Genomic DNA, 14,752 nt, shown 5'->3' on the forward strand with positions numbered 1-14,752 from the left:
ACACTACTTCTTCTTCAAGTAATGACTAGCATCTCCCTACATTCAAAAGTAAGTTCCAATGACATAATTCACATGTAGTTATTAGTAAGTTGGTGATTCCTTATCACAAGTTGCCAATCAATTATATTCAGGAAAGTGACTGAAATCTAAATATTTATTATATTATTACATTGCAAATAAACGTTTATTTTTTGCAAGGGAGTGTCATTTTAAAAGTTGTTGAGATGGAAACTAATCACTGACTGTAGGCATCAAACTTATGTTGAATATGCAGGCAACAGTATATTCTACAAAGAATTCTGATGTATGTGTTTCCTTTCTCAGCAACGTCCACAGGAATGTGTGATTTCATCTATGAGGACATTAGTGAATGTGTTTTTCGTTGATGCATCCAATTGGGCGTGGACGGTATAGTTTTCTATGAGAAGCCTCTGCTACAATCTGAAGTATAGCAGATTTCAAATTCAAATAGTCATCCAAAGTATTGTAAATTTGATGAGAGATTCTTGCATAAGCTTTCACTTAAAAAGGCTTGGATGTCTGCACTGAAACTGTGTGAGTGTTGTTTTTTTGGGGCGGGGGTAAGGAAGGGGATTATATGCACCATGATTGTATAGCACTAAAAATTTAGTCTGGTTCAATTATCCTTTCACAATGAGAAAAGCTAGGAACCATTGTGAGTCCATATTTGGAAATTTTGGTACTCTGTTCCATATTTGCTTAATTTGTTGTACTATGTGCCTACCAGATTGTGGTCTAGCCCAAGTAGTAAAGTGATTGGTCTCCTATTAAGTTAGATGATGCTGAGTGTAAATTCTGAGTGACTTTTACTGTAGATGTGCCCCACACAGCCTTGTATCTTAGCTAAAAATAATCTATAAAAATCATTCTCCAAACTAAAAACAAATAAATTATATACCTCTATATAATCGTGGTACTATGTAATCCTTACAGGCAATATAAGGCAACCGAAGTGGGGGCATCTGAAAGAGTTGCACAAAGAGATAAAACTATGTGAAGCTGCTCTACTCTATGGAGACGTGAATACCATTTCACTGGGCCAAGGCCTTGAGGTTGGTCATTCAATTGAATATTTTTCTATAACAAGATTAATACATTATGACATTGCAAATAAACATTTATTTCTTGCAAGGGAGTGTCATTTTAAAAGCTGTTGAGATGGACCCCTCTGTTTTTTTTCTTTCCCTAGATTCACTCTTTTTCTCCGTTATTTCTCATCCTTTTTCATAGCCATGTACAAGTGCATTTCCGTCTTCTTGTTTTTTTTTAAGTTAGAGATTAAGAAATTGAAATTGTTTTTTTTAAAGTTCGAGATTAAAAAATAAAATAAAATTGAAATTGTCATAAAAATCTAAAGAATTATGAACTATTTATCAAGCTCATTTCTATAATGTCAAACATTTTTGTCTAAAATTTGATAATAAATAAAGATAATGGCCAAAAAATAAATCATAAATCATATAATGGTATTAAGCTTTCTGAATAAGAAGAGCTCATTGCACCAAAATTCACCATACAACCAACTTTCCCTTTTATCCCACAGTTGGAAATACCTCTTTGTAATTTCTTCCATGTCTACCATAGACATTGCCATCACTTCTACATTAGTGTTCTCTCTAGTTCCTATATTTCTTATTGGACAACCAAAAATTCTTACTTTCTGAAGTGTCTTCAGATCCATATAACTCTCTGATAATATATTTAATGTTGTACATGCCATTATAGTAAATATTTTAAGTGAAGCCATTGCACCTTTCTCTATTACAGGCAACTCCTTTAATGTAGGTAGCCAAGCAAGAGAAAATGTTTCCAGAAGAGGAAATGCTCCTTTGTGACCAAATTCTGTTGGAAACTTACTTACTCTAGGACATTCAATGATCTCCAATTGCCTCAAACCCTTGAGTTTATGTAGATGTGGAAGTTCTTCCAAGAAATGACAACCAACAAATTTAAGATAGCCCAAATATTGAAAGTCATAAAAATTATAATCCATTTTAACCAAGTGAAAGTATTCTAATAATACCAGTCTTCTCAATTTTGACATGTTTCTTATATCGTTGGGTAGAATTTCCAGCTTCAATGTGAGGGAGTTCATTTGAGTCATCTTTCCCAGTGTGCCCTCACTAATAATTTCCCCATTATTTTGTAGTTGTAATGTTTTAAGTTGTGTTAAACTTGCCAAATTGTTGATAGAAGCTGTTTTTTTTCCATCTGGTATCCTTATCTTTCTTCCAAAGAACCTTGCAACCGTAAGTTTCCAAATGCTCCAAAGAGGTAAGCCCTGAGATACTGGGAGGTAGAAATTGCAGATCTCTACATCCCTCCAAGCTTAATTTCCTTAAAGATCTCAGCATATGGATGGCGGACGGTAATTCTTGGATGGCAGAATAGGAAAGATCAAGGATCTCCAGATTTACAAGACTGGTAAAAGATGCAGGTAAAACCTATTGATTGGTATGTGTCTTAAACCCAAATATATTAGCTGCTCCAAACACCCAAAACTCTTTGGCAATGATTTCAATGACGTTCCACTTAAAGAGAACGCCTTAAGGGATATCATACTCCTGACACCCTTGTTGGGATCTTTGTTAAATATGGATTTCCACTGAGAAGCAATGAGCATATTTGTGTAGACGATGTGATTAAGCCGAATGCGGCCCAAACACTCATTTTCATTCATAGCTGTCAAACCCTTACCCACACGGCAGTAGAAATTTTCTTCCTCCTCTGCGATTCGGATTGCCATATCACGCAGGGAGTCATGCACCCTGAAACAGAGTACTTGCCCATCAAAGTCTCTCATCATTGGCTTGATCAAACAACGATCTGCTAAAATGTTGAGATAATACCTTCCCAGCTTGAATGGATCATAAGCGGGTCGATGCTCATGTTCCAACGTCTTCTTGGCAAGTAAGCCTTCCCCTATCCATACCTGAATCGCCAACTGGACATGAACGACTGCGTCTTCCAAGATGTTTGCAGCTACACATAAAAAGCACAATTGCAGGTTAGCATCCTCATAGCCGAGTGCATCATAACTCAACCTAACACAATTGTACACACTGTCCACGTTTGGCAGCCTTTGGACAGCCCATTCCCACTGTTGTGGATGAGTACTCCTGGCCATTGCCCTGCCAACCACTTTGATAGCGAGGGGAAGCCCTCTGCACCTTTTACACACAAGCTTGGCTTTTCCCTCTTCTATGTTTGCTGGCAGATTTCCATATAAAAAGCACAATTGCAGGTCAACATTCTCATAGCCGAGTGCATCATAACTCAACCTAACACAATTGTATACAATGTCCACGTTTGGCAGCCTTTGGACAACCCATTCCCACTGTTGTGGATGAGTACTTCCGGCCATTGCCCTGCCAACCACTTTGATAGCGAGGGGAAGCCCTCTGCACCTTTTACACACAAGCTTGGCTTTTCCCTCTTCTATGTTTGCTGGCAGATTTCCATTATTATATGAAAAAGTGTGACAAGCAAACAACATCCAACTCTCATCTTCCGACAAATCCTCCATTGTTATTGTGTATTTATTTGCGACACCTGTTTTTAAGAGTGCAACGCGATCCCTGGAACTGACAATGACTTTGGAGGTGGGGTGGTTCCTTACAGGGCACAGTACACCTAATTCCTCTAACAATTCTGCAGCATTCCATCCCCATACATCATCTAAGAACAGAATAAGACCGGTGCTCTGGTGCACTGTCTGATTCAACCATTTCTTTACCTCTTCTTCGTTCATATTTTCGCCCAAATTTACCTTTTTTTGTGTGGCTATTTGGGTACGGAGTGCATTTCTAAGACTTTTAAAAGAGGGACTTTGGGAAAGAGTGAGCCAAAGTAATAAACCATCCTTAGAATTACTGCGTACCTTTTGGCTATTGAAGAGCGTCTTCAAAAGAAGAGTTTTTCCGGAACTTTTCGAGAATCGAAAATGCTTTATCCTGTCCCACTATAAGGGGCTCTTCGATCAATTTCATCTTTGCAGAGCCTGTTGGAACAACAGGGCCATGGGAAGTACTTGAAGAAGAATTTCATCTTTGCAAAGCCTGTTGGAACAACAGGGCCATGGGAAGTACTTGAAGAAGAAGAGCTCATTGCACCAAAATTCACCATACAACCAACTTTCCCTTTTATCCCACAATTGGGAATATCTCTTTGTAATTTCTGCCATGTCTACCATAGACATTGCCATCACTTCTACATTAGTGTTCTCTCTAGTTCCTATATTTCTTATTGGACAACCAAAAATTCTTACTTTCTGAAGTGTCTTCAGATCCATATAACTCTCTGGTAATATATTTAATGTTGTACATGCCATTATAGTAAATATTTTAAGTGAAGCCATTGCACATTTCTCTATTACAGGCAACTCCTTTAATGTAGGTAGCCAAGCAAGAGAAAATGTTTCCAGAAGAGGAAATGCTCCTTTGCGACCAAATTTTGTTGGAAACAAACTTATTCTAGGACATTCAATGATCTCCAATTGCCTCAAGCCCTTGAGTTTATGTAGATGTGGAAGTTCTTCCAAGAAATGACAACCAGCAAATTTAAGATAGCCCAAATATTGAAAGTCATAAAAATTATAATCCATTTTAACCAAGTGAAAGTATTCTAATAATACTAGTCTTCTCAATTTTGACATGTTTCTTATATCGTTGGGTAGAATTTCCAGCTTTATGAGTGACAATGTGAGGGAGTTCATTTGAGTCATCTTTCCCAGTGTGCCATCACTAATAATTTCCTCATTATTTTGTAGTTGTAATGTTTTAAGTTGTGTTAAACTTGCCAATTGTTGATAGAAGCTGTTTTTTTTCCATCTGGTATCCTTATCTTTCTTCCAAAAAAGCCTTGCAACCATAAGTTTCCAAATGCTCCAAAGAGGTAAGCCCTGAGATACAGGGAGGTAGAAATTGCAGATCTCTACATCCCTCCAAGATTAATTTCCTTAAAGATCACAGCATATGGATGGCGGACGGTAATTCTTGGATGGCAGAATAGGAAAGATCAAGGTTCTCCAGATTTACAAGACTGGTAAAAGATGCAGGTAACGTATTGATGGGCATGTGTCTTAAACCCAAATATATTAGCTGCTCCAAACACCCAATACTCTTTGGCAATGATTTCAATGACGTCCCACTTAAAGAGAACGCCTTAAGGGAGATCATACTCCTGATCACCCTTGTTGGGATCTTTGTTAAATATGGATTTCCACTGAGAAGCAATGAGCATATTTGTGTAGACGATGTGATTACGGGAAAGAAGTCAATCTGTTCTCGCTCAACAAAAGCCGAATGCGGCCCAAACACTCATTTTCATTCACAGCTGTCAAACCATTACCCACACGGCAGTAGAAATTTTCTTCCTCCTCTGCGATTCGGATTGCCATATCACGCAGGGAGTCATGCACCCTGAAACAGAGTACTTGCCCATCAAAGTCTCTCATCATTGGCTCGATCAAACAACGATCTGGTAAAATGTTGAGATAATATCTTCCCAGCTCGAATGGATCATAAGCGGGTCGATGCTCATGTTCCAACGTCTTCTTGGCAAGTAAGCCTTCCCCTATCCATACCTGAATCGCCAACTGGACATGAACGACTGCGTCTTCCAAGATGTTTGTAGCTACACATAAAAAGCACAATTGCAGGTCAGCATCCTCATAGCCGAGTGCATCATAACTCAACCTAACACAATTGTACACACTGTCCACGTTTGGGAGCCTTTGGACAGCCATTCTCACTGTTGTGGATGAGTACTCCCGGCCATTGCCCTGCCAACCACTTTGATAGCGAGGGGAAGCCCTCTGCACCTTTTACACACAAGCTTGGCTTTTCCCTCTTCTATGTTTGCTGGCAGATTTCCATATAAATAGCACAATTGCAGGTCAGCATCCTCATAGCCGAGTGCATCATAACTCAACCTAACACAATTGTACACACTGTCCACGTTTGGCAGCCTTTGGACAGCCCATTCCCACTGTTGTGGATGAGTACTCCCGGCCATTGCCCTGCCAACCACTTTGATAGCGAGGGGAAGCCCTCTGCACCTTTTACACACAAGCTTGGCTTTTCCCTCTTCTATGTTTGCTAGCAGATTTCCATTATTATATGGAAAAGTGTGACAAGCAAACAACTTCCAACTCTCATCTTCCGACAAGTCCTCCATTGTTATTGTGTATTTATTTGCGACACCTATTTTTAAGAGTGCAGCGCGAACCCTGGAACTGACAATGACTTTGGAGGTGGAGTGGTTCCTTACAGGGCACAGTACACCTAATTCCTCTAACAATTCTGCAGCATTTCATCCCCATACATCATCTAAGAACAGAATAAACCCGGTGCTCTGGTGCACTGTCTGATTCAACCATCGCTTTACCTCTTCTTCGTTCATATTTTCGCCCAAATTTACATTTTTTGTGTGGCTATTTGGGTACGGAGTGCATTTCTAAGACTTGTAAAAGAGGGACTTTGGGAAACAGTGAGCCAAAGTAATAAACCATCCTTAGAATTACTGCATACCTTTTGGCTATTGAAAAGCGTCTTCAAAAGAAGAGTTTTTCCGGATCCACCCTTGTCAACAACACCAGCTTTTCGAGAATCGAAAATCATTTATCCTGTCCCACTATAAGGGGCTCTTCGATCAATTTCATCTTTGCAGAGCCTGTTGGAACAACAGGGCCATGGGAAGTACTTGAAGAAGAAGAGCTCATTGCACCAAAATTCACCATACAACCAACTTTCCCTTTTATCTCACAATTGGGAATATCTCTTTGTAATTTCTTCCATGTCTACCATAGACATTGCCATCACTTCTACATTAGTGTTCTCTCTAGTTCCTATATTTCTTATTGGACAACCAAAAATTCTTACTTTCTGAAGTGTCTTCAGATCCATATAACTCTCTGGTAATATATTTAATGTTGTACGTGCCATTATATTAAATATTTTAAGTGAAGCCATTGCACCTTTCTCTATTACAGGCAACTCCTTTAATGTAGGTAGCCAAGAAAGAGAAAATGTTTCCAGAAGAGGAAATGCTCCTTTGTGACCAAATTCTGTTGGAAACAAACTTACTCTAGGACATTCAATGATCTCCAATTGCCTCAAACCCTTGAGTTTATGTAGATCCAACATGCCAGGGTTGATTAAATTTCGAAAGTCAATTAAATAGTCAAAAGTTTTAAAGCTGTTGACTAGATTTGTAGAGTAAGTGAAATAGTCAAAAGGCGCTTTAAGTGACTGCCAGAATCAAAGGTTGTTTCCGAATGAGCACGAGCTAGCAGAGCTGCCCGTGATATTTCCAGAGTCGTTTATCGAGGCGGAGGAATTGCCTGGACCGCCAAAAGTGGTCGGAATCCGGGCAAAAAAAATTCAAAAAATTTCATAAATCCTTCACTTTGAAGATATCCCCTTTGGAATCTCCCTGAAACATAACATATGATAAAAAAAACATCAATAAAGAAACAAAATTGCATAAACTTTTGACTTCTTTCTTCTATGCTATTGTTTCTCATCATTGCCTTACGGCGTTTTCTTTGCAACATGTGGTGCAAATGCTAGTTTATTAAATTTGAATTATTATTATTATTATTAATAAAACATATTATTATAAATTTATATAATAAAATAATAAATAAAAAAATATTTTTTATTTTTTATTTAGATACTTTAAATTAAGATTAAAGTTTTTTATTTATATATGTAAGTGTGTATATCATAGTTAATTAATATGATTAATTAAGAGTTATGAATTACAAATAAGAGATTATGTGATGAAGTCTTTGGGGTTAATTGTTATATTGATAATTTTTTTTTTTTGAATCAGTGCATCTCTAGATTTTGTATACACTTCTCATGTCTGTTTGACATCTGTGCACATATTTTTACATCACTTTTCTACTCTTCATTTGACATTTGTGTACACCATTTTTACGTCAGAGTTCCAGGAGAGTTCCAGGGGAGTCTGTTTGAATTCTTCATGGAGTTTATGGCAATGAACATGATTTTTCAGTGGGGGAGAGAATCCCCGCTGAAGAATCATAATACATCAAATATCGCCGAAGCGACCAGAATACGTCACATCGAAACAAATACGCGTCATTCTCGAAACAAATGTTGCTACGCATTGCAGCTCCCATACGGATCGAACGTGGCTGGGGTGCGAAAGCCAACCGCCCCAACCAATTCTTCATGGAGTTTATGGTATACAATTGCACGACAAAGACTTGTCGACGACAACGAACATCCAAAATCGCCAATCCCAACGTCCTTGTAGCTATGACATCGATCTGAGTTTCTTCAGGTCGAATCTAGTGTCCATGTTACCCTTCACTAACAAGATAGTCTATGAACTGCATTGGTATTCTTTTGGAGTCAAGTGGAAGGGGGGCCTACCCAATGAGTTCTGCGGCCGCATCACGGCTTTGGTGGAAAACCACGTCAACTTCTTGGTGGATTAAGTTAATGGGACTTCGGCAGCGGCTTTGTTTATCAATGAGTTTGGGATTGATCAAAGAGTAAAAAATGAAAATGATAATAGATATATCAATTGTTTCCTCGCCTTTTCTATTGAGGGAGAATTCGATTGGGCCCTTTGGGTGCGTTTGGACAGTTGGATGAAGCTTTTACAATTTTTGCTAATTTCCCAGACATCGAAATCACATGCATTGGAAACTTAGCAGCTTTTGTGAGAGTTATTTTAGGAGGGAAGATTTGGATAATGTCTCGTCCTGCTTTTGATCTGGTGGGCCAAGTAAATGAGAAATTGAAGAACATAGTTATAGGGGTGGAAGGACAAACCACTCAGAGCGAAGAACCATGAACATGTCATGCCCTAATGTTGTCAAAGCAGACACCTAGTTATACGATGTAGAGTTTCAGGAAGTACAACTCCCTTTTTTCTAAGGTGAACTCCACCTTTCTCTAATGCCACCCTTTATAATCTATAGAAGAATTATGTGTAGATCCCTGCGAAGGGAATCATTGTCGTTGCATTGTGTTCGAGACAGTGGAAGAAATGGAAATAATTCTTTCTCGTTGAATACCTAGAACAATGAAAAAACTGTCTCATTCCCCATACCTACTCCCATGGCTTCCATGGCTGCAACGAGGGCCTGTTGCATGTGGAGGAGATTAACAAACATGGAAGAGAGAGATTGAGAGAGGGTGGCACGTAGGTAGAATCTCCTGCTGCAATCTGTGAAATACTTGATCTTAAATCCATCCATGAAGTGTATACTTGCATCTGCATTCCATTGCGTTCAACCAATGATGATAAGTGGACAAATCAGTTGATCGCACTTTTCAAGCCCGACCCTAAAGAGTTCAGAGGGACCATAATTAGGAAAGGCATGAGTACCTACGCTTCATCTGCCCTGGAAACTACAAGAATGGGAGCAGAGAATGTGATGCAATCGAAGAATATAAGCTTGCTTCCAAGGTTGATAGTCGTATTCATTTAAATTGTACTAACTTTCTGGTTCAAAGCGGACGACTTCCCTAGCTTCGTGCTCGCGAAAAGAACACTATTGAATTATCTTCCACGTGATCGGATTCATCCCCATCAATTTCTAACCAAGGCCCATGTCAAATCTAATGCCAATAACACCAATGTATGCCCAATGTTGTTCTTCACAGGTGATCTTCAAAGACTGACACTCTTCCTCATATTAGAGATTTTTGTGACCTTAATTTGCTCTATTAATTGGACCCTATGTGTTGCACCAGACAGAGGCGCTCAAAAATGGTATTAGATTCACTCTATGTCACCCTCTAAACCTAGGAATGTAGTGATTTTATTAGGCATTTATATTTCTGTGGTCATGGATGGCTTTGATTTGAAATTGTATTCGCAAATTAGAAGGATGCCATGTTTTAAGCGAAACAATGAGAGGGAAATTATTTGTATGATTTGTGTAACCATGGCTTTAGAAATACTTTGCATTGTAACATGTAGCACTATAGGTGGAGTTATGGCTTGAGACTTACAGTGTGTTGAACGAGAACTAGAATGGGCTTAGGAACCTAGCCTTTATTGCTCAGCTTAAGACGATACAACAACCAATTTAAGGTAATATAAGGACATTGATTGGCTTTCCTAGAATAATGTGCTTCCCATGGTTAATATATTTGTTCATGTTAATTGCATTTGCATTACAAAGATAAAACTGTGAAAAACTCGATTTTTAGGAATATTTTGAAATGTAGCTATCATCTTTCATCTTTATTTTGAGTGCAGATTTTAATATATTTTGAAATCTCAGACACCCTAGGTGAAAAATCCATAAATTACAAAATATTACCAAAATTTGCCATCTAATTAAATTCATTTCTTTACAACATAAAATTCTCACTCTTGTAATTTATATTGTGTATTCTAGATCCTTACTTCTCATCGGACCCTTTGTATCAAATAACCTACCATCCTGCAACTGAGCTCTGTCTTAAATCTACAACAGGAAACAATATAACTATAGGTTCATGTAGTGCTAATGGTAGTAGTTGGAGCTACAACAAGACCAAGGGTCTTATTGGTCTTCTTGGATCTTCTCTCTGCATAGGATTTAAAGGCAATGAACTCGCTACAACTTTAAGCGATTGCTCTTCACCAAACAATACCTCGTAGAGTATCAGATTCTTGGGTTCATGAGAATTATAAAATCTATTCTAGTAGATTAAGGTCGGCCTCACGAGGATTATATAGGGTTAGAAATTGTAGAAGCGGAATCTGAAAATGTTGGATTCTTTTGGATTCCCACCTGTCATGTTGTGAAGAGAAATTTCAATTTAATCTTTGATGAATCTTCATGTTTGAATTTTTTTTTAATTTATAGTTTAAATCCAAGCTCATAATAATTATATAATCTATTCCCATATATTAAAGTCGGTCTCATGAGAACTATATAGAAAGAAGAGTGGAGTAAAAAATTGTTTAATTCTTTTGCATTTTCACCTGTAATGTTGTGGAAGGGAAATTTCAATTTCATCTATGATGAATCTTTATATTTCAATTTTATCTTTGATGATTCTTTATGTTTGAATTTATTTTTATTTATAGTTTAAAGTCGAGCTCATGAGAATTATAAAATCTATTCCGATAGATCAAGGTCAGGCTTATGAGAATTATATAAAGAGGAGCAGAGTCAGAAATTGTTTAACTCTTTTGGATTCCCACCTGTAATGTTGTCAAGAGAAATTTCAATTTTATCATTGATGAATCTTCATATTTAAATAATTTTTTATTTAAATTAATATATTATATAAAATGATTAAATTTATCCTCCTTTATATGTTCTTCTTGCCTTCTTCCCAAGTAAGATTGTTGGGTAAGAATGAACGTGAAATCAATAGTGTAGGTTCTTACCAATTCCAAATCACCTCTCTTTGTTTCCTTTTTCCAAACTTCCTCTCTATTTTTCCTTTTACAAACATGTTATGGTCATATAGAATTGAAAGTAAAACAAATGATTTAACCTCTTCTTAATTAAAATCATCTTCGTTGTTTCTTTTGGAAGTTCTTGTACCTACGAAATACTCAGTGTGAAACCAAAAGTTTGTCCCCTTCTTGATTCATAATCACCTTTGTTGAGATTTTCTGTTTGTAGCAAAATAGGAAAAATATCAGCTGATGACAACAATAGAATTCAGGTCCTAGATTAACACCAGGTTGTTGGGGACGTAGCCCAAATTGGTTGGGTGAACCACGTTAAAAACTGTGTTTATGTGCTTGATTTATTATGTTGTGTGTTTAATTAATATTGATGTGCCTCTGAATTCCAACAATTGGTATCAGAGCAGTTGGAGGCAAGTTAAAATGCGTGCTGGAGGTGGAGCGTTGGTGCGTGCTGGAGATTGCGTGGAGTTTACTGCTGCGCGAATCGTCTGCGGGCGCTGCCTGGTACGTTGGTAAACTGCGTTGACAGAGGTACATCTTGAACCTACGTGGATATATGGTATAACACCTGCATTCATATATTGAAAAACAGCGTTGATATATATTTGAATGCGTGGTTATATATATAGTTTAAAACCGGCGTGAAATTGTTATCAAACGGTGCAGATTCACATTAAGAAAACCTGCATTAATATATATTATACCAACAACACGGATATATGTGAAAAAACAGCGTGGATTTATGTATTTACAAACTGCGTGGAAACAAGATTTTTCGAAGTTTAGTTATAACCCAGTTCGATGGCCCTTCTGCTCTGTTACGATATGTAAACTTATCGCTCTGTTCTGTTCCCTTATATCTCTACTCAATCAACTATCCTTCGAATGAACGAATGTCAGATTCGGTATCCCACGTCCACGTTTCATGCGTAATTTGTATGTCGTAACAGATATGCTCAAGCTTTTTATATGAACAATTATTTTATATGGTGGTACATGTCTCACATATGGTGAACGCATCTGGTGGAGTACGTAATTATTTTTTATGCCATTAAACAAAAAGAGGAGTTATAAGGGTTATGTAACATGGTTTTTTCAAAAATTACAAGGCTTTAAAAGTGTAAGGGGGGCTTTAATATTGTTTTTTGTATTATTTAAAAGCATAGGCAGTTGTTTTTTAGTTGCTGGTTAGTTTTGGAAATTATTGTGTTTTTTGATACAAATGGCGAAAACTCAAAGTGCCAGGTTTGAAATTGAGAAATTTAATGGCAAGAATAATTTTGAGATCTGGAAGGTAAAGATGCACGATCTGCTGGTTCAACAAGGTGTGGCGAAAGCACTGTTGGGGAAAAACAAAAGACCTCCTTCCATGACGGAGGATGAATGGGATGAGATGGACGATAGAGCTCTGAGAGCAATTCGGTTATGTCTGGCGGACGATGTTCTGTTCAACATTGTGTCAGAGAAAACCACCGCAGGTTTGTGGTCGAAGCTTGAGAAGCTCTATGTGACGAAATCTTTGACAAATTGGATTCTCCTGAAACGGCAGCTTTACGGTTTGCGGATGAAAGAAGGTACCTCAATCGCTGATCACCTGAATGTTTTTAATACCTTATTGGTGCAATTAGACAGTCTAGATGTGAAATTTGATTCAGAGGATAAGGCAATAACTCTATTATGTTCTTTGCCTGAATCCTGGGATCACTTTGTTACTTCCATAAGCTTTAGTACATCAGAAATTCTTGAGTTTGACGATGTTGTTGGAGCTTTGTTGGCTGAGGAGACAAGGAAGAGGTCGAATGCAGACACCTCTACATCAGAGGTAATGATGGCCAGAGGTCGCTCACGAGAGAGACACTCCGGGGGAAGGCATAGCGACTCTCGCTCAAAGTCCAAAGGAAAGAAGCCAAAGATGAAGTGCTGGCATTGTGGCAAGGCTGGACATCTGAAAAAGGATTGTTGGAAGCGAAAGCAGGCTGCTAAAGAAGGCTCTTCGACAGAAAAGAAGGAAGCCAACACCACAGATACAGGTTCAGTATCTGGTTCAGGTATGAGTGATGAGGTATTGTCTGTTAATGTTTCTAAACATGATCAACATTGGTTGTTAGATTCTGGGGCATCGAATCACATGTGTATTCATAAAGATTGGTTTAAAACATATAAATCAATTGATGATGGTGTTGTGTACATGGGTAATGATGTAACATGTGATATTGTGGGAATTGGGAGCATACAACTGCAAATGTTTGATGGGAAAACAAAAATATTAACTGATGTGAGGCATGTACCAGATTTAAGGAAAAATTTGATTTCATTAGGAGCACTTGATTCAAATGGATATAAAACTGTAATTCAAGGTGGAGTAATGAAAATTTACAAAGGCATCTTACTAGTTATGAAAGCTAAGAAAGTAGGAAATCTATTTCAGTTAGAAGGTAGAACTGGGTCAGATCATGTGTCTATGTCTGAACATGACAGTAGTTCCATTCACTTATGGCATCAAAGATTGGGGCATATGAGTGAAAGAGGATTGAAAATTTTGGCTGACCGAAAGTTACTTCCTAATCTAAGATCTGGAAAATTGGATTTCTGTAAACATTGCTTGTTTGATAAACAAAGTAAACAAAAGTTTAAAACAGGCAAACATACTAGTAAAGGCATACTTGATTATATCCATTCAGATGTTTGGGGTCCAACCCCTACAGCGTCATATGGTGGCTCGTCATATTTTGTATCGTTTATTGATGACTTTTCTAGAAAAGTGTGGGTCTACATGTTGAAAAGGAAGTCTGATGTTTTTACAGTTTTCAAGCAGTTTAGAGCATTGGTAGAAAACAACACTGGTAGAACAATAAAGTGTTTAAGAACTGACAATGGTGGTGAGTTTACTTCCAAGGAGTTTGACAGCTATTGCAAGGATGCAGGGATCGAAAGACATAAGACCACGGTTTATACTCCTCAGCAGAATGGAGTTGCTGAACGCATGAACAAGACTCTTCTAGAGAGAGCAAGGTGTATGCTGAGTAACGCCGGGTTGCAAAAGGAGTTGTGGACAGAAGCAGTGGCAACAGCTTGTTATGTGATAAACCGATCTCCATCAACGGCGATAGGCTGCAAGGTTTCGCAAGAGGTATGGAAAGGACACCCTTGTGACTATTCTAAACTCAGAGTGTTTGGTTGTGATGCATATGCTCTAGTGCCTAAACATCAGCGAACTAAATTAGATCCAAAGTCTAAAAGGTATATCTTTGTTGGGTATGGTGATGGAACAAAGGGATTTAGATTGTGGGATCCTATTACCCGCAAAATCATCATCAACAGAGATGTA

At 37.9% G+C, this 14,752-nt stretch overlaps 2 protein-coding genes across 2 annotated transcripts; both read right to left on the reverse strand.

Annotated features, from left to right (window-relative positions):
• Positions 1-2,434: 2,434 nt before the first annotated feature.
• On the reverse strand, positions 2,435-3,772 carry LOC149254810 (putative disease resistance protein At1g61300). The gene has a single exon (XM_089454840.1). The coding sequence runs from the start codon at positions 3,770-3,772 to the stop codon at positions 2,435-2,437; it is 1,338 nt and encodes a 445-aa protein (XP_089310966.1).
• A 1,997-nt stretch (positions 3,773-5,769) lies between these two features.
• Positions 5,770-6,198, reverse strand: LOC149254811 (putative disease resistance protein At5g43730). The gene has a single exon (XM_089454841.1). The coding sequence runs from the start codon at positions 6,196-6,198 to the stop codon at positions 5,770-5,772; it is 429 nt and encodes a 142-aa protein (XP_089310967.1).
• Between the last annotated feature and the right edge of the window lie 8,554 nt (positions 6,199-14,752).

Source organism: Pinus tabuliformis, chromosome 7 (genome assembly GCF_031772625.1).
Source record: "Pinus tabuliformis cultivar Carrire ecotype Pingquan chromosome 7, CPIR1, whole genome shotgun sequence".
In the NCBI taxonomy this organism is placed as follows: domain Eukaryota; kingdom Viridiplantae; phylum Streptophyta; class Pinopsida; order Pinales; family Pinaceae; genus Pinus; species Pinus tabuliformis.

What these genes read in the sequence shown, in the direction of transcription:
- LOC149254810 (XM_089454840.1), bottom strand. Translation starts at nt 3,772, where the DNA reads ATGAACGAAGAAGAGGTAAAGAAATGGTTGAATCAGACAGTGCACCAG.
- LOC149254811 (XM_089454841.1), bottom strand. Translation starts at nt 6,198, where the DNA reads ATGGAGGACTTGTCGGAAGATGAGAGTTGGAAGTTGTTTGCTTGTCAC.